General features: G+C 41.0%; 1 protein-coding gene, 1 non-coding gene and 1 pseudogene across 2 annotated transcripts; 2 read left to right on the top strand and 1 right to left on the bottom strand.

Moving 5' to 3' along the window:
- Positions 1 to 404: 404 nt before the first annotated feature.
- LOC141590692 (putative 2' cyclic ADP-D-ribose synthase BdTIR) lies at positions 405 to 2,007 on the top strand. The gene is made up of 2 exons (XM_074411261.1): positions 405 to 895; positions 1,863 to 2,007. Exons 1-2 carry the CDS (start codon positions 405 to 407, stop codon positions 2,005 to 2,007), a joined length of 636 nt encoding a protein of 211 aa, XP_074267362.1.
- A 9,678-nt stretch (positions 2,008 to 11,685) lies between these two features.
- Positions 11,686 to 18,293, top strand: part of LOC141590694 (putative disease resistance protein At4g19530) — a 35,635-nt pseudogene continuing 29,027 nt past the window's right edge.
- Positions 18,013 to 18,084, bottom strand: TRNAQ-CUG (transfer RNA glutamine (anticodon CUG)). The gene has a single exon. It is a non-coding gene; the product is annotated as a tRNA-Gln (tRNA).

An 18,293-nucleotide genomic window follows, 5' to 3' on the forward strand; every position in this document is an offset into this window, starting at 1 on the left:
AAACACTTGCATTTTTAAGCCTTTAAACATACAAAACAAAACAGTCAAAACCTTCAAACCCTTTTACTCTTTTAAGAGTTTTTTCTTTTCAAACCGACTACTATACGTACATACTTTCTCAATATACGACCATCGCCTTGGAAATATTTTGCATGGAATTCTCGTCTTAATAATCAAATTTTCATTTTTCTTACTAGTAGTACTTGATCAACTCAATCTTTCATCTAATTCCTCTATAAATACATCAAACTATCAACTTAAAAAACATTACATTTCAACAAAAACACAAACTTAAAACACTATTAAAAACATTGCATTATTATTACTCCTATTTCTGTAAGAAGTGCGTACCTTAATAGCGAAAAATAAACCTTTTATATAATATTTAGCCCTACATTATTGCCATGCAACGTTCAATGACGATCTCCAAAAACATTGCAACCCGGATTATCCGACCCATGACCCAAATAGCTACACCTGCGGTTATTAAACCGTGCCAAGTGTTTATCAACCATAGGGGGATCGACACGAAAAGAACCATAGCCGGGTTACTCTACCAACATCTTTCGAGTCTCGGGTTAAACCCGTTTTTGGATAGTAAGAGTATGAGACCCGGTGATAGGTTATTCGATAAAATTGACCGGGCCATCCATAAAAGTCAGGTCGGAGTGGCGGTTTTTTCGCAACGTTATTGTGAATCATATTTTTGTTTGCATGAACTTGCATTAATGACGGAAACTAAAAAGAAAATAGTTCCGATTTTTTGTGACGTAAAACCGTCTGAACTTAAGATTAAGAATGATGGGACTTGTTCTAATAAGGAACTTAAGAGATTTCAATGGGCTCTTGATGAGGCTAAGTATACCGTTGGATTAACTTTTGATACTTCTTCAGGGTAATTTTTTTTCCTTAATGTTTCGTAAACTATTACCTCTTTTGTTCTGATCATTAAGGTAAATAAATGATTGAGACAACGAACTGGAGGAGGGAATATCTCTAATCACATTTCTTAAAAAGTTGCATTTAATTAGTAGAAAGTACGGTATGTATCATGATTGCATTTTTTTTTTCTAATTTTAGTTACATATTATTCAATCATTAACATGTCCATTTCATCTCGTGTCATCTCGTACCTTACGAACCAATTTGGATCCTCTCCGTTTCATCTTGTAGCAATTTCTTTTCAAGGGTCTCTCCATTTCATCTCCTGTCAATTTCTTTTCAAGGGTCTGAATTTTATTCTGAAACGATCTTATGGTCAGAATTTCAAGCATTGAATAATGAGAAAGAAAAGAAATAGTATACTAATTAAATTATTCTATTAAAGAAAAAAAAACTTTATTCTTTGTGATCATTTTTTTGACAAATGAGATTGCATTTATATATATTTTGTTAAAAATAGTAAGTATTTTTCATTAGCCACATTATTGAATGGCATCTAAAGTTACATAATCTTAACAATCATAACGTTACTCTGAAATATATTTTATCACTCAATCGTTTTATGACAGTTTAATTAATTAGTCTTATCTTAATATAAAGTAAATAAAAATGAGTAGCACAATATATTTTAGAGTAGCGTATCAACTTCCTAAATCCTAAACATATTAATCATAAACTTTTTAAATGATAAATTATGTCAGTCGACTCCAAATTATTTTAGATTAAGGTTCTGAATTATTTTAGATTAAGGTTCCGATATTGTTTTTGCTGCGTAGTATAATACTTTTAAAATGTGAAATAAATAATTCATGCATATCTCTTGCATCTTCATAAATTGCCAAATGTAATTTTAATAAAGTACATTCATATAATATGAACAAATTTAATTTTGACATTTATACGTTTGTTTTATTCCATAGGGATTGGTCACAGTTTCTCACAAGTGCAACAGATGCAATACTACAAAGCTTGCTTGAAGTTCAAGAAAACCAACAATACCTTGATAATAATATCAACAATAATAATCATCGTATTACAAAATATTTTGATGGCGATTCCACCTAGCTTCGGGAAGTATTTACGCGGAATAAAACTTAACATATATATACGGAGTATAATTTATGATGAGTTCGATCATAATTATAAATATTTAACTGATTCTTTCATTCAATGTAATATTATTTGATTTCAATTTTTTTTTTTTTTAATTTTGATTTTGTTCTGAAAAAATCCAGAGCTTGTATGATTGATAACTTGTATGTAACTGCCAACTGGCTAACTGCACAGATGTAATAACTTACGCATGTATGTATCATGGAGTATACTCCACTATATATTTTACCAGTTTATCTTAAGATGTTTTCACTGTATGTAGTATTTTACGTATATGAAGGGGCATAGGATGGATTATTCACATGAAATAACCCTTTTTAATAAAATATTTATTGAACTAATCATTATCGACTTTTAATTCTCATTCTATCCATTTTTAATACTTTAGGGCATAATTAATCTTGACAGTGATAGTTTGGGAATTAACTAAGGTGAAATGGACACTTCGGTAAAAACTAGACCATATCAAACTTAGCTTTCCATGATACGGAGTACGAGTAATATTTATCATTAATTCGTGGATATTTAAAAACGTATACTTTTTTTCTTATATATTTATATTTACTTCTCTTACTTTATTAATTTTTTTTAATTTTTTCCTTTGAATATAACTGTGAATGTGAAAAAAGCGAAAAAACTGTCATTTTATGCGGAAATAAAAAAAAATGTGGTCGTACTTTTGTGTTCCAATTGTCGTTTTATTTAAGCATCTCAATATTTGATCGTAACAATTTCATCACGTTGCTTATAATTTATTTATTTAATTATTTTTCATTTTGAATTTGAAAAAAAAAATACGATATTGTTGAAGAAAAAATTGAGATCAAAGATTTCATATAGTTATTGTCAAGAAAATATCTCATTCAAAAGCTTAAACTGATGGTTGAAGTACCAAAATCGATTTTATACTCTAACACGCAATCTCTCACGAGTGTTGAGATTGAAGTGTAGATGCATCTGTCTCTCATATCTGGTGCTTAATATTCGACTTTAGAAATAAGAGGCGGTGAGATTTGAACCCGTGATCTTTTAGTCACATGCTCTGATATCATGTCAAAAAATCATCTCAACCAAAAGTTTAAGTTGATGGTTGGAGTCGATTTTATACCTTTTTTTATAAGCAAAAACGAGCTTGGTACAAATTCTACCAGAGCCGAAATAAACATCGACCTTACATATATTTCGAATTATAGTTTTCTTTTTTTAAAAAAAATTAGTGTGTATTATATTTTTTTCCGAAAAATTTGCTCGGATCATCATGGCCTAGTCGGTTGGTCAGCCTGTACTTAACTTCATCTCTGGTTATAAGCCTTTACCTTTGAGGATTGCGTTTGTCATATCTAAACATTTTGTGTTGCACACTTGCACATTATTGGGTTGTTAGATGATCAATTAACCATGCATAGAAATGTATATAATTAATAATTATAAAAGATATATGTTCAATTAATTTAAAAAATTATTGGATATAGTCATATATAAGTGTGAGATTTATAACAAGAGAAGTAAATTAAAGATTAAAAACAAAGATATAGCTCTTTCAATATCAATGTGATGATGAGTAATATATACATAGTTACTACTAATTATCATCATAAGAAATTATAATGGTATTTTCTAGAGTTTTTATACCAAATTAGCCACTTTATACAAAGTATTTCCCGAAAAGAGCTAAAATTTTGAGAATCAAAATTTGAAAATGGCTAGTTAATGGAAAACATTAATAAAAAATGCTCATTTTAAAAAAATACTCTACAAAAGGCGACAATGTATTTATGTTATTTTGCATGCAAAAATTCGTATGTTTTTCATTTAGTTATAGAACTATAAACTCGGCTTATAATTGTAGTTTTTTCAATATAATTTTTGATTATTTACGTGATACCCTCTTGCTATTTCGAATTTTACATGGTACCCTGTAAAATACTCTACAAAAGGCGACAATGTATTTATGTTATTTTGCATGCAAAAATTCGTATGATTTTCATTTAGTTATAGAACTATAAACTCGGCTTATAATTATAGTTTTTTCAATATAATTTTTAATTATTTACGTGATACCCTCTTGCTATTTCGAATTTTACATGGTACCCTGTAAAATTCTTAAAATACTCAAAGTACCACTACTAGAAAACAGCTCATGTACGATTAATTTTGTTAATTGATCTAAATATGTTATTGTCAAAAAAATTAACTAAAATGTATATAAACTAAACTTTAAAATAGGTGGAATATAGCATTTTGAATAATTTAACATTATTCAATAAGTTTAGGAATATTAAGATCGAAACAATACCGTACCCTATAATATTTAGTCAACATACATTAATTAAGATGGCAATAAAATGGAATGAATTTATGGCAATGAACCTAAATTTGTACTTATAAAACCGAACTTTAAGCTCTACCACGACATAATTATTATAATTATTAAGGTATGTAAGTGTAAGTCAAATAAGAACATACCGCCGCATTTCTGTAGGGTTGCATGGCAATTTAACACATACACATGAACTTAAGAATAATACGCAAATTTGAAATCATCAAATTTGGTGGACGGGACCGTCACTCAAAAGTCACGGCTCAACACGAACGACTACATAGGACTAGTGACCTCCAATGGCACGTTTTTCTATCAACTTATGTACTCGATCTCCGATCTGTTCAATCCAAACGATTTCACCCATCTGCTTTTTAGGAGGGTAGATTTGATAAACCTTTATCCTAATTTCTTTTAGGATGATTTGAAAACAATTAAGGCACAATATTTTTCCAACTTGAGATATATTTAAATTATACAATTACACAGTAAGATTCAAATTGAAAAAAAAAAAAAAACTGTTTAGTTTTTATCATTTTTGGTTTTTGATGGCCGTATGGCGGGTATATACATACTAAATATTGTCATAATTTTTTTTAAATTTGACAATATATCACGTTATTTGGCGTATTTCAAGAAGAAGACACGTCAACTTCTGATGACATATCATTTCTATAATTCTTTGTGTTCCGGGTGTAATTCCAGAGCAAGTATTGTTACCACCCGTGGCTTGTGGAATGATGTCTTGAGTTGGATCCCTCGTCTCTATCGTTCCTCTCGGCCTCTCCTGCAACAATGAACGAACTGAGGGCTTGACTTTGTGCCAAGCGTACTCACTCCGACGCTCAAGTCAGTAAACTTAGAGGGATAAGTTGTTACTTGGCTAAGGATGCATTGTAGAGAGATAAGGGAGATATTACCAGATGAATAGTGATTCTTAGGTTAATTTATGGATCCTTTAATTTCCTCAATGAAGGTTGAGGAGTATTTATAGGCTTTCACCTTTTGTCACGTAGTGGCCAAGTGGCCAAGTGGCTAGCAGGTGGAAAGACCGTTCTGTAACACCCCCGGAAAGCAGACAGGCAGCTCAAAATAGCTCTTTTTATTAATAATAGACAGCAGCGGAATTACAAGGGCGTCACCGCCGTATTTCCCATTCGGAAAATACAAGGCTATTACAAAAATAAAGATAAAAACACTTGTTAAAGCTAAAAACTAATAACTCGATTACATATATCATTCTATTAGGTTATCGATCCTATCTGAAATTCCTCACTCTTGTCATTCCCCCGACACTTGTACCTGAAAAAGAATGAAAGTAACGGATCAGCCAACCACAGGCTGAGTATGACTTCGGTCACCTCCACCGGCCCTACTTACCTCCATTTTAGTAATTTACTCAATTCACGTCTCACAAGTATAGAAAATAGGTCATATGAATACAGTCAAATAATTATAAATAGACATGCACAACCTGTCATTTTATCATAATATGCAAAATATAGATTACCGGTCTACTATTACCGAAATGAGACACATTACGAGTAAAAACTCCCCGGCTAAGCCCTCCTCCATGTACACGGGATCCCGAGTCTAAGACCCGTGTAAACCCCCCGGCATTTTTACCGAATAATCGAACCGTAGTTCACATGAGGCAGTGCCCCCTTCCATGTACATAGGTCAAATTTGTAATGTTGTCCCCCTCCCGTAATCGTATCCCGAATGCTACAATTGGCCAAATGTACATTATAATGTATATTAACATGACAGTCATATGTTCATACAAAGACAGTTAAGATAACATGTGAGTAACATAATGATAATATAACATTATACGGTCAATAATACTACCCAATAATCATTACATTATTACTTATTTCTACGACGAAGGGTCTCGAAATCATACCTTATTATTATTATACGGTGTAATAGAAGTAGTGTATATGTAATATGTGTCCTCCCCCTCTCTCATTTCACGTTATACTTTAAGAATGAGTGTGATCAAAAATGAAGAAGGTTGATGTCTATTTATAGCATGCAAAGTCGGTTAGAAGATTAGGATCATTTTTTACCAAGTTCTACGTGCCATATTAGTATTTGTCATATGTTGTTAGTAGAAGATTAGATCACACGTGGCATATATATCTCTTACTATTACTTAATGGCTAAGTTAGGTAAAGATAAGCATTCTACAAGATTAGATTAAATAGACCATATCATGTGCATGCTAGATGAAGTAAGTTAATGCATTTATGCATTTGTGTCATAGTTCTCATCCAATAAATATTATGGTAAATAGATATGGTTAAACACAAATTCTCATTGAAGACATGACATATCCGTCACAAGTTGAAGACGGATACCATTTTACCTCACAATGTACCCACTTTTTCTCTCTCTGCAACACTATTTATGTGGTCCCCTTTCTCCACTAACCCATTTTGTTACCATTTTATCTCACAAAATATCCGTCACAAATGGTAACCCGTCACAAGGGAGACCAATTGATGGTTAAAATATGTGTCTAGTTATAAATGTGTTTAGTAGTATGTCATATAGAATATAAGATATATAAAAGGAGTATATATATTATTTCATATTAGTTTTTTTTTATTTTTTTCGGGATATTACATTCTACCTTCCTTAAAATAAGTTTCGTCCCGAAACTTGAAAAATGGAAAATGGAAAAGTTTTTCGTTTTTTTTCAAAACTCAAAAGAGTTAGAAGCATTCATTATCACAAAAGCGTTTTTTTTTTCTATCATATTTATAAAATGATTAATAAAAATGTAAGTCTTATATAATGGAACGCAGGAATTCCCGTCGCGAACAAGAATTCGAGTAATCCAATTCAAAGACAAACTCAAATACGTTTGTAGGTGCTTAGCCTGTTATTAGACGTCCATAATAACAAGCCCTAGCATCCCAATAACCGCACAAGGCCAAAGAAAAAACAAAAATTGAAAATTTCATTTTCAACTTCTTTAGGTAACTTTTTTTTTTTTTAAAAAAAAATCTATATAGAACATAAAATTTTGAAAATATATACATCAAAGACTAACTTAAACGAGCGAGAAATTTTCGTATACGTGAAACAGTTAAAACTTCGAAATCGGAGGAAAACAACCAAAATTTAATAAGCAGAAGGCAAAGAAAACAAAAATTGAAATTTTATTTCAAAGTTTTAGTAAAGGTTTTTTTTTTAAATATACAACATAAAATTTTGAAAATATACCAATAACTAACTGGAACAAATTTGAAATTTTATAATACGAGAAATAGCTTGAGTATTAAAACTTCGAAATTTTCAAAACCATATCAAGATATAATTAGTGGAAGGATAGAGTAAAATCTTAAAGGTAAAATATCCCGAAATCTTCTTAGAATATCTCACACCAATAAATATGCATATATCATGAGACTGGCAAGTAGAAACTTCATGCAAATATGTAATGTACGCAGAAGAAAAACAATTAGAACACCCAAACTATACATTATTAAAGCAATAAAAGAATTAGTAAACAAATCACTTAAACAAGTAACTCGAGACACTTTATATCTACCCCACTCTCTTGTAGTCGGTTTCTATCTGTTTGATAAGAGTTTTATACTAGACCCAAAAATCTATTCCCCCGCTAGACGTATGGCCGAAGGCTCAACACGCGGTTGCAGAGTTGCTCTGATACCATTTTGTAACGCCCCCGGAAAGCAGACATGCAGCTCAAAATAGCTCTTTTTATTAATAATAGACAGCAGCGGAATTACAAGGGCGTCACCGCCGTATTTCCCATTCGGAAAATACAAGGCTATTACAAAAAAAAAAGATAAAAACACTTGTTAAAGCTAAAAACTAATAACTCGATTACATATATCATTCTATTAGGTTATCGATCCTATCTGAAATTCCTCACTCTTGTCATTCCCCCGACACTTGTACCTGAAAAAGAATGAAAGTAACGGATCAGCCAACCACAGGCTGAGTATGACTTCGGTCACCTCCACCGGCCCTACTTACCTCCATTTTAGTAATTTACTCAATTCACGTCTCACAAGTATAGAAAATAGGTCATATGAATACAGTCAAATAATTATAAATAGACATGCACAACCTGTCATTTTATCATAATATGCAAAATATAGATTACCGGTCTACTATTACTGAAATGAGACACATTACGGAGTAAAAACTCCCCGGGCTAAGCCCTCCTCCATGTACACAGGATCCCGAGTCTAAGACCCGTGTAAACCCCCTGGCATTTTTACCAGTAATAATCAGAACCGTAGTTTACATGAGGCAGTGCCCCCTTCCATGTACATAGGTCAAATTTGTAATGTTGTCCCCCTCCCGTAATCGTATCCCGAATGCTACAATTAGCCAAATGTACATTATAACAGAAGTATTAACATGACAGTCATATGTTCATACAAAGACAGTTAAGATAACATGTGAGTAACATAATGATAATATAACATTATACGGTCAATAATACTACCCAATAATCATTACATTATTACTTATTTCTACGACGAAGGGTCTCGAAATCATACCTTATTATTATTATGCGGTGTAATAGAAGTAGTGTATATGTAATATGTGTCCTCCCCCTCTCTCATTTCACGTTATACTTTAAGAATGAGTGTGATCAAAAATGAAGAAGGTTGATGTCTATTTATAGCATGCAAAGTCGGTTAGAAGATTAGGATCATTTTTTACCAAGTTCTACGTGCCATATTAGTATTTGTCATATGTTGTTAGTAGAAGATTAGATCACACGTGCCATATATATCTCTTACTATTACTTAATGGCTAAGTTAGGTAAAGATAAGCATTCTACAAGATTAGATTAAATAGACCATATCATGTGCATGCTAGATGAAGTAAGTTAATGCATTTATGCATTTGTGTCATAGTTCTCATCCAATAAATATTATGGTAAATAGATATGGTTAAAATATGTGTCTAGTTATAAATGTGTTTAGTAGTATGTCATATAGAATATAAGATATATAAAAGGAGTATATATATATTATTTCATATTAGTTTTTTTTTTTTGTTTTTTTCGGGATATTACATTAAATAATGGCAGCTATTTTGAGCTGCCTGTCTGCTTTCCGGGGGCGTTACACGTTCTACCCTCGGCCGATGGACCTATGGCAGGCCGGCCGAGGGTCTTGGATATGAGTACGCGGATATGTGTCCCTACCGGTGGTTGCCGCTGGCCGAGACCCAGTGTGACAAAGCCGATGGGTTGCATCGGCTAGACTGTCTAGGTCGCTGACTTTGCTGTGGATATCCTTGACCTTGCTCAATATGTTGACTTGCTCAGCGGTGCAGAATATGCCCCATCAATTTGCCCCCAGCGTAGTCTATGCCGTGGTATGGGCTCCGATGTATGCTGAGCGTATATTCTGCGAAAGTAATTTCAAAAACTTTTTCTGTATCGGCTTCTTCTATCTCGGCCTGGTTCTTATTAGGCCGTACCATATATATCCCACCTCCGCATGGATGTGTAAAGGGCATCCGATGTGGAAGAGAAAGTGACGCTGGCCGAGACCAGGGTTGGGAGTGCCGGTTGTTTTGATTGCCCCCAGGCCGGTGCTTCCTAGCTTGGTTGATCATGTGGCCAGCGGAGAGCAGATACCTAGGAATTTGTTGAGGAAGATGAATAGGCGAAGAGAGGTGAAGGGGCGTGTTGAAGACGCTTCATCATTGTTGCATTGATTGACGTTTGACTGTTGCGACGATTGACTTTCCATGGTTGCATGTCCGCACGTGTCTGTTTTTCTTTGATTGGCGCTTCATGGGCTGTTCTCTGATTGGTCCTTCTTCATGGGCTTTTCCCTATAAATAGGGCAGTTATTCTGTGAAATTGGCCACCAATTTCATTCTCTCCAAAATTTTCTTCTCTAAACTTTCAAGGGCTTCTTTGTCTTCTAATTTTCAGAGTTGTTACTCCGGCGAGTGTTTTTCTTCAAGGTAAACAAGCAAATTTCCTCACTTCTTATTTTGTTAAATAATCATTGCTATCATGTCTTCTCTTGACGCCGGGGACTAGCACTTCGCGCACGGGGTTCCCCGTCGCGTCTTGATGGGGAGGGGATACTAGATGCCATCCCGATAAGGTTTGGGGGCCCTAGGTCTCCTTCTCCTGAAGTTGATCCTCAAGTTTTGGAGGAATGAGAGGATGACGATGATGTCAATCATGACGCAGACGATTTTGGTGATGATGCTGCAAAGGCTCGTCCTAATGAGGGGAGGCAGTACGTTATGGATCACGGCGACGCCTGTAAGGTCCGCCTTGACCGTGCTTGGACCCATAAGTTCGCCAGTTGTTCCGGCGAGACATTTTTCGAGGGCCTATTTTCCTTTGGCGGGGGATACAAAATTGTTATCCCTGAGGAGGGTCAGGCGGTCTGTTGCCCTCCCCCGGGTCACATCGGCGTATACATGCGGCACTTGGAGTATGGGCTCCGGTTTCCGCTGAATGAGTACGTTATGGCCATCATTAGGGCCATGAACGTTGCTGTTGCCCAACTGCACCCGTTGGCTGTGAGGACCATAGTCGGCTTTGTCTGGCTTTGTCTCTTCAAGGGAGAGGTCCCAACGGTGAATTTATTCCGCCGGCTTCATCATCTTCGGCCATCAATCTCTGGCCGCGTCGGATGGTACAGTGTGCAAACGGAGCAGGGTTATGTCTATGTTGACAAACTTACTTCTTGCAAGGACTGGAAAGATCGGTGGGTGTATGTTAAGGTGCCGGATGACTATCCGCCCCGCCCGCTCCTTTCAAAGACCAAGTTAATTTGCGGTGTGAGACTAAGGCGGAGCACGACAGATGGGTCACCCGGAAAAAGCTCAAGATGGATGCCAGCAAGGTCCCTCTTAAGGAGGATGAGAAGCTGACGATGAGGCTCTTTGAGGCGGACAAGAGTGGGGTGCCGAAAAGATGGATTCCCCCAACGCAGATCATCCTTCAGGATGAGCCGCTCTGCCATGTCGGCCTCATACCGGCCCTGGCACAGGGTGAGTGGGGTCGGTGTGAGGCCCATTACCGCTCTCAATGTTCCTGTTTCTCGAACTTCGATTTATTTCTTCTACTTAACTCTTGTTTTGTTTCCTTCGCAGACCACTTTGGACCGGACCTATCTGAGGATATCCTTCGGAGAATGGGGCTGCACAAAGATAAAACCGTTGCTAACTTGCACCCCAAGGCTCTAACCCATGACCGCAGGACGTCACCGAATGATCTCATGGATCAGCAGCTGAAAAGCTTGAATGTGGTGGAGGCCCAGGCGAAGGTCGTTAGTAACATGCCGCGCCATACGCGAAAGACAAAGTCTTCGTCGGCGGCGGCGTCGACATCAGTTCCACCTCCCATCCCCCCTGTTGAGAAGGTGACGGTGGAGATCGTTCATATCTCCAATGGGGAGGACTCCGATGAGGAGGGGTCTCCCCTTATCCGTAAGAGAAAGGAGACAGCATCTACCGCTGCCGTTGCTTCTGCTGCTGGCGAGGAAATGCGTCCTCCTGCCAAGAAGGCGAAGCATGGTACTGATCTATCTTGTGGCTCAGATTTAGCCGCTGCTGATGACAGGCTCTCTGGCATGTCTATGCATGTTGATACTGATGCTTTCGTTAAATCTTGTAGGTCAGCCGCTGTCGGCCGTCGCTCTTATTGAGCAGCAAGTGGAGGAGGACCCCGCGCAGGAGCAGCAAGTGGAGGAGGACCCCGCGCAGGCTGGTGATCATAACGTCCCCATTGACTCTTCATCCCAGAAGGTTTCCCCCCCGATCGCAGTCGGGTGATCGAAACGTCTGCCACTCTTCATTCCAGAAGGTTTCCCCCTCCCGACTACAGGCTGGTGATCGAAACGTCACCACCGACTCTTCATCCCAGAAGGTTTCCCCCTCCCAGCTTGTAGCGGAAAGCGCGAGGTTGATCGAGAGGTTGGCGAGGTGGAACGGGCTGATCGGTGCTCGTATTATAGAGCAGGAGAAGGCCGTGGCTCAATCCGCTCTTGAGCTTAATGCCACTAAGAAGGTGGCCGTGAAGGCGAAGCTGGATCTCCTCAATGAGCAGAGGCTTAGGGGAGATGCTGAGAAAGCGCTTTTGGTGAGAGAAAACTCGGGGGAGGACGCTGAAAAGGAGGTCCTTCTTTGAGAGAGCCAAGGCCGAGGTTGCTGCTGCGCCGAAGTTGCAAAGCTTTTGGAGAAGTGTGACCTTGTTCAGAGGCACGCCGACCTTTATTTTCAGCAGAGGAACGAATTCAGGGGCATGCATCAGATCCAGGGGAAGGTGATTCGGAGCAAGGAGGCCATCATTAGGCAAAAGGAGGACGACATTGAGATGCACCAAACCGTCATGCTCCCTAACATGTGCGCCGAATTTCGGGATCTGGCCGAAGAAGCTGCCAGGGAAGTGATTGAAGAGCTCTTCCCTCTTGATGGTTCCTTTCCGTGGAGCAAATTTGACGAGCTGTTTGACGACAAGCTCGAAGCCAAGGAGAAGGCCGTGGCGGAGAAGGCCAAGGAGGCGGTGAGGGTGAAGATAGAGGAAGAGGCGACCGCGGAGAAAGCGGCCCTTGCTGAGAAGGCTAAGGCGGCCAAGGAGGAAGCCGAGAGGGCAAGGGCAGCTGAGGCTGCCGAGGCTAAGGCTGAGGCTGCTAAGAAGGCCGTTGGGTTGCCCATCGAAGAAGATGCTGCTACCGCTGCTGATGGCAAGCAGCAACAGACATAGGGAGACGGGCGGTCGTCACCAGGCTCACCCGGCGTCTCGGATAGCTTCAGCTGTTCGGGAGCCAATTATTAAGCCTTCCCTCCCTGCCATTTTTGGCGCTTCAAATGATACCTGTAATCTTTTGTTTTTCTTTTCCTTGTATTTTGTACAACTTTGGTAGGTTGTGTTTTGGCTTATCCTTATGGGGACGGCCGTCGTCTGTATTCTCCTCACTTGTAACTTATCGTTTTTAATAAGAGTTCGTTTCTTTTGTCTTCGGCTTGGCCGAGGTCTTTACCTCACTTTGAGTTTTCTTGCGCTAATAGTTGAGCGTATCAACTGTACTTAGCGTCTTCACTTTGCCTCTGGCTTGGCCGAGGTCTTTTTTTTTTTTTTTTTTTTGAGTTTCCTTGCGCTAATAGTTGAGCGTATCAACTGTACTTAGCGTCTTCACTTTGCCTCTGGCTTGGCCGAGGTCTTTTTTTTTTTTTTTTTTTTTTGTCTTCGTCTGAGTTGCCTTTTTGTTTCCGCCTCGGCCTGGCCGAGGCAGTCTAGAGTGCGCATCCCAACTGTTTAAACGCTTTTAAGGCGTTTTGATCGTTTCTGCGAGTATCAACTGCGCCGGCCCTAACTGCCGCGGCGTCTGCTTCCTGAGGGTGATTGCCGCTCTTGTCGGTGTGACAGTGTGAGCCAGCGTCTGCTTATTGGTAATGACGGCCGCTCTTGTCGATGTGACAGTGTGAGCTGGCGTCTATTTCTTGATGACGGCCGTGGCGTCTACCACTTGGAGTGACTGCGACGGCGTCAAACCTCTTGGGGTGACTGCCGTGGCGTCTACTACTTGGGGTGACTGCGACGGTGCCTGCTTCTTTATGGAGACTACCGCTCTTGTCGGTGTGACAGTGTGAGCTGGCGTCTATTTCTTGATGACGGCCGTGGCGTCTACCACTTGGAGTGACTGCGACGGCGTCAAACCTCTTGGGGTGACTGCCATGGCGTCTACTACTTGGGGTGACTGCGACGGTGCTTGCTTCTTTATGGAGACTACCGCTCTTGTCGGTGTGACAGTGTGAGCCGGCGTCTATTTCTTGATGACGGCCGTGGCGTCTACCACTTGGAGTGACTGCGACGGCGTCAAACCTCTTGGGGTGACTGCCGTGGCGTCTACTACTTGGGGTGACTGCGACGGTGCCTACTCCTTTATGGAGACTACCGCTCTTGTCGGTGTGACAGTGTGAGCCGGCGTTTTCTTCCTGTTAATGACTGATGGGGAAAAAATGGACACTTTGATGGAAGTCTTGGACGATTTTTCATTAGGTATAAACATGCGTTGGGGTGCCCACAGCTGTCTTGGACACCTCCGCCGCTATACAAAGTTTTCCCGAGATTACCGGCGTCCTAATGGCTCATCAAAGGCACACCTTCCCAGTCAGCCACTAGTTGCATCCATGAGGTCGCCCTCTTGTTGTAAGGATGAACTTTTTCCTTTCTCTGACTTCTTTGCCACTTTGAGGGATTGCATGTTGCATCCTCTGACAGCTATCTGGACGTTGACCACCTCGTCCTTCTCGTCCTTGGAGACGAGCTTATGCGCTTCCCCCCGGTCCGAGACATACATCAGTGTTAGGGCCCAGATGGACATCACTGCGTCGGCCTCGCTCAGGGTGACTCGGCCTATGAGAACGTTGTAGGCGGACGAGCCGTCAATGACCACGAACTCGGCTAGGACATTCTTAGCCGCATTCCCTTCGCCGAACATCATAGGCAGTCTGATTGACCCCAGTGGTACCAGGCCGGCCCCAGAGAAGCTGTACAGTGGATTGGTGCAGGGGCTTAAGTCCTTGACTCTCAGACCGAGGCTGAGGAAGCACTCCCTGAACATGATGTTCGTGTAGGCGCCTGTGTCAATCAGGCACCTCTTGACCAGGTGGTTGGATATGTCCAAATTGACTACAAGTGGGTCGCTGTGAGGAGCGATGACTCCTTCGTAGTCCTTCCTTCCAATAGTCATATCGGGGATGTTGGAAGCGAGGATCGCTGTGTTGGGCACAAAGTTGATGGCCTGATATAGCTCGTTTAGGTGCCGTTTGTGCCCATGAGCGGACCCTCCGTTCTCGTTGCCCCCGATGACAACATGGATCACTCCTATCCGTTCGAAGACGGATTTCTTATCTGAACTGCCGGCGTCAGTCTTTTGGCCTTTGGCAACGTATTTGCCGAGGCTCCCCTTCCGGATCAGTTCTTCAATGGCATTCTTCAGATGCCGGCAGTTGTCAGTAAGGTGACCGGTGTGGCCGTGGTACTCACAGTACTGGCTCGTGTCACCGTCTCCCTTCGGCTTGGGGGGCCTTTCCCACTTCTGGCCCTCGTTCTTGCTCAGGGCGAAGACCTCTGCGGTCGATACGACCAGGGGGGTGTGATCTTTGTACCGATGCTGGTAATACGTTCCCGAACTCCCCCCGGCGCCTGCCGAGCTCTGTTTCCTGGCGGACTTGTCAGACCGTGACCTATCATTGTCGCGGCGTCTTTCAGCAGATCGTGACCGATTATTGTCACGGCGTCCTTCATCCGGGTTGCCCTCCCGGCGGCTCTTCTTTTCTGAGGGTTCGGCCTCGCTAGGGCCTACCCAGGTTTTGTGGTAGTCTTCCACTTTAATGGCTTGATCAGCCAATTTCCTGGCGGCGTCCAGGGTCAGGCCGTCACTTTTGATGAGCTCGTTTTTTAGGTCTCCCCTTGGGAGGCCTTTCATCCGCGAAGGTGCCAGGTTCATTGCTTCGGCTCACGAATTTGCTGAACCTTGGCGTCGAACCTCTTCACATAACTTCGGAGAGACTCGCCTCCCTCCTGTCTGATAGTCAGGAGGTCCGATGTTTCCACGGCCCTCCTCTTGTTGCAGGAATACTGGGCTAGAAACGTGTCCTTTAGGTCGGCGTAACAAAGATATCCGACCCGTCGGGTAGCCCCTTGTACCAACTCTGTGCCATCCCATGCAGTGTCGTTGGGAAGATTCGGCACCAAACCTCATCGGGTTGCTCCCATACTGACATGTGAGACTCGTAAGCCTCGACGTGGTCGGTTGGGTCACCTTCTCCTTTGTATGCTATAGGTGGTAACTTCAGCTTAGTCGGCACCGGGACTTCTAGGACGTAGGCGCTGAGGGGCTGTCTGACCACATGTCGAACGACACGCGGCGATCGGCTCCTCGCATTCCTAGTCCGGCTTCTCTCCTCGTAGCGAGAAGGACTTCTCCTCCGACTCTGGTGAGTCGGGCTTCTTCTCCAACTCTGACGGGTTGGGCTTCTTTCGCTCCTCCGAGGTATGCCTCGTTCGTGCCGCGGCGACGCTGTCTTCTTACGAGTGCGAGAAGGACTTAGGTCTACCGCGACCACTTTGGGCTCCTCCGGTGTCTTGACAGGGTCAGCTTCTCCTAATGCTCCGTTCAAGTTTCTTGGGGTCACATTTTGGGCCCTGGTCTCCTGGACGGTTTCCGCCGCTCTTGTCGGCGTGACACTGTGAGCCGGCGTACTCCCAATTAGGTCCAGGAGCATCTTCAGTTTTGCTGCGTCAACCACATGTCCCATGATGGTGACCTGGTCGGCAGGCGGCGGAGTGTCTGGTATTATTGGCATCCCGTACTCCGGCTGAATCACTTGACCGGCGGAGGGTTGCACAACTCCAGATTTGTGGACGGTATCATCTTGGTAGAATTCGGTTTCGTCAGTCACGAATGCCTCTTGTTGTTTCGACATCTTCTTGGCTTTTGGGGTGGGTTTTTTGTGTGTATTTTTTGTTTGGGAATGAATGTGACTAGCTTCTAGTGTCTTTCCCCACAGACGGCGCCAATTGTTCCGGGTGTAATTCCAGAGCAAGTATTGTTACCACCCGTGGCTTGTAGAATGATGTCTTGAGTTGGATTCCTCACGTCTCTATCGTTCCTCTCGGCCTCTCCTGCAACAATGAACGAACTGAGGGCTTGGCTTTGTGCCAAGCGTACTCACTCCGACGCTCAAGTCAGTAAACTTAGAGGGATAAGTTGTTACTTGGCTAAGGATGCATTGTAGAGAGATAAGGGAGATATTACCAGATGAATAGTGATTCTTAGGTTAATTTATGGATCCTTTCCTCAATGAAGGTTGAGGAGTATTTATAGGCTTTCACCTTTTGTCACGTAGTGGCCAAGTGGCCAAGTGGCTAGCATGTGGAAAGACCGTTCTACCCTCGGCCGATGGACCTATGGCAGGCCGGCCGAGGGTCTTGGATATGAGTACGCGGATATGTGTCCCTACCGGTGGTTGGTTGCCGAGAGACCCAGTGACAGCCGATGGGTTGCATCGGCTAGACTGTCTAGGTCGCTGACTTTGCTGTGGATATCCTTGACCTTGCTCAATATGTTGACTTGGTCAGCGGTGCAGAATATGCCCCATCACTTTGATTATGTTAAAACATGACATGACAAATGTTACGTGTTTCTTGTATACGTATCGGCTTCTATGGTCAGTGAGGATCCTCTGTCCCACTTTTGTGTCTCATTGTGTGTGCCACGCCACTTATATTTCGACACATCACTTGTGGCAAAATAAAATATTACAATATAGAGTATTTGTTAATTTGTTAAGGTGTTAGAAGCTAAGTGGTGTAACACACACAATGGAACAACAAATGAGACAGAGGATCCTCATTGCTTCTATGGCATGTCTATCTCGTACCATTTTCGTTATCTATTTGCTATTTTAACATTATTTTTGAAAAAAATACAATATTCCAATTTAAGAGAATAATATGAATATACATTTGCGGAAAAAAGGTACGGAGCACTAATTTGGTTTTATAGTGTCAAAATGTCAATACTGTCAAATGGATTTAAATAGGCCGAGTGAATGAACTAATAAAAAGGGCAGCAGAATTTAATTTACAAAAAATTAGGTCCTACCGAGACTTGAACTCGGGTTACTGGATTCAGAGTCCAATGTCCTAACCACTAGACCATAGGACCACGTTGTTACCATAACAAAACAAGTTACCTATATTACTTCTTCAGTAATTTGAGATTGCTTTATAGTGTGATAGGATTATTTAACTCATTTTTACCTGCTCCGCTCTCCAATAGCGAATTTAGAAAAAAAAATTCCGGGGTCCGGATTAATATTTAAAATCTACACACATAAAAAAATTATAAATTTATATTTTTAGCTTGAAAATTAG

The sequence above is a fragment of the Silene latifolia genome, chromosome 7 (genome assembly GCF_048544455.1).
Source record: "Silene latifolia isolate original U9 population chromosome 7, ASM4854445v1, whole genome shotgun sequence".
In the NCBI taxonomy this organism is placed as follows: domain Eukaryota; kingdom Viridiplantae; phylum Streptophyta; class Magnoliopsida; order Caryophyllales; family Caryophyllaceae; genus Silene; species Silene latifolia.

Excerpts from the sequence above, each read along its gene's own strand:
- LOC141590692 (XM_074411261.1), top strand. The coding sequence starts at position 405 with ATGCAACGTTCAATGACGATCTCCAAAAACATTGCAACCCGGATTATC. Across the intron at positions 896-1,862 it reads ACTTTTGATACTTCTTCAGG|GGATTGGTCACAGTTTCTCA; the intron begins GTAATTTTTTTT and ends TTTATTCCATAG.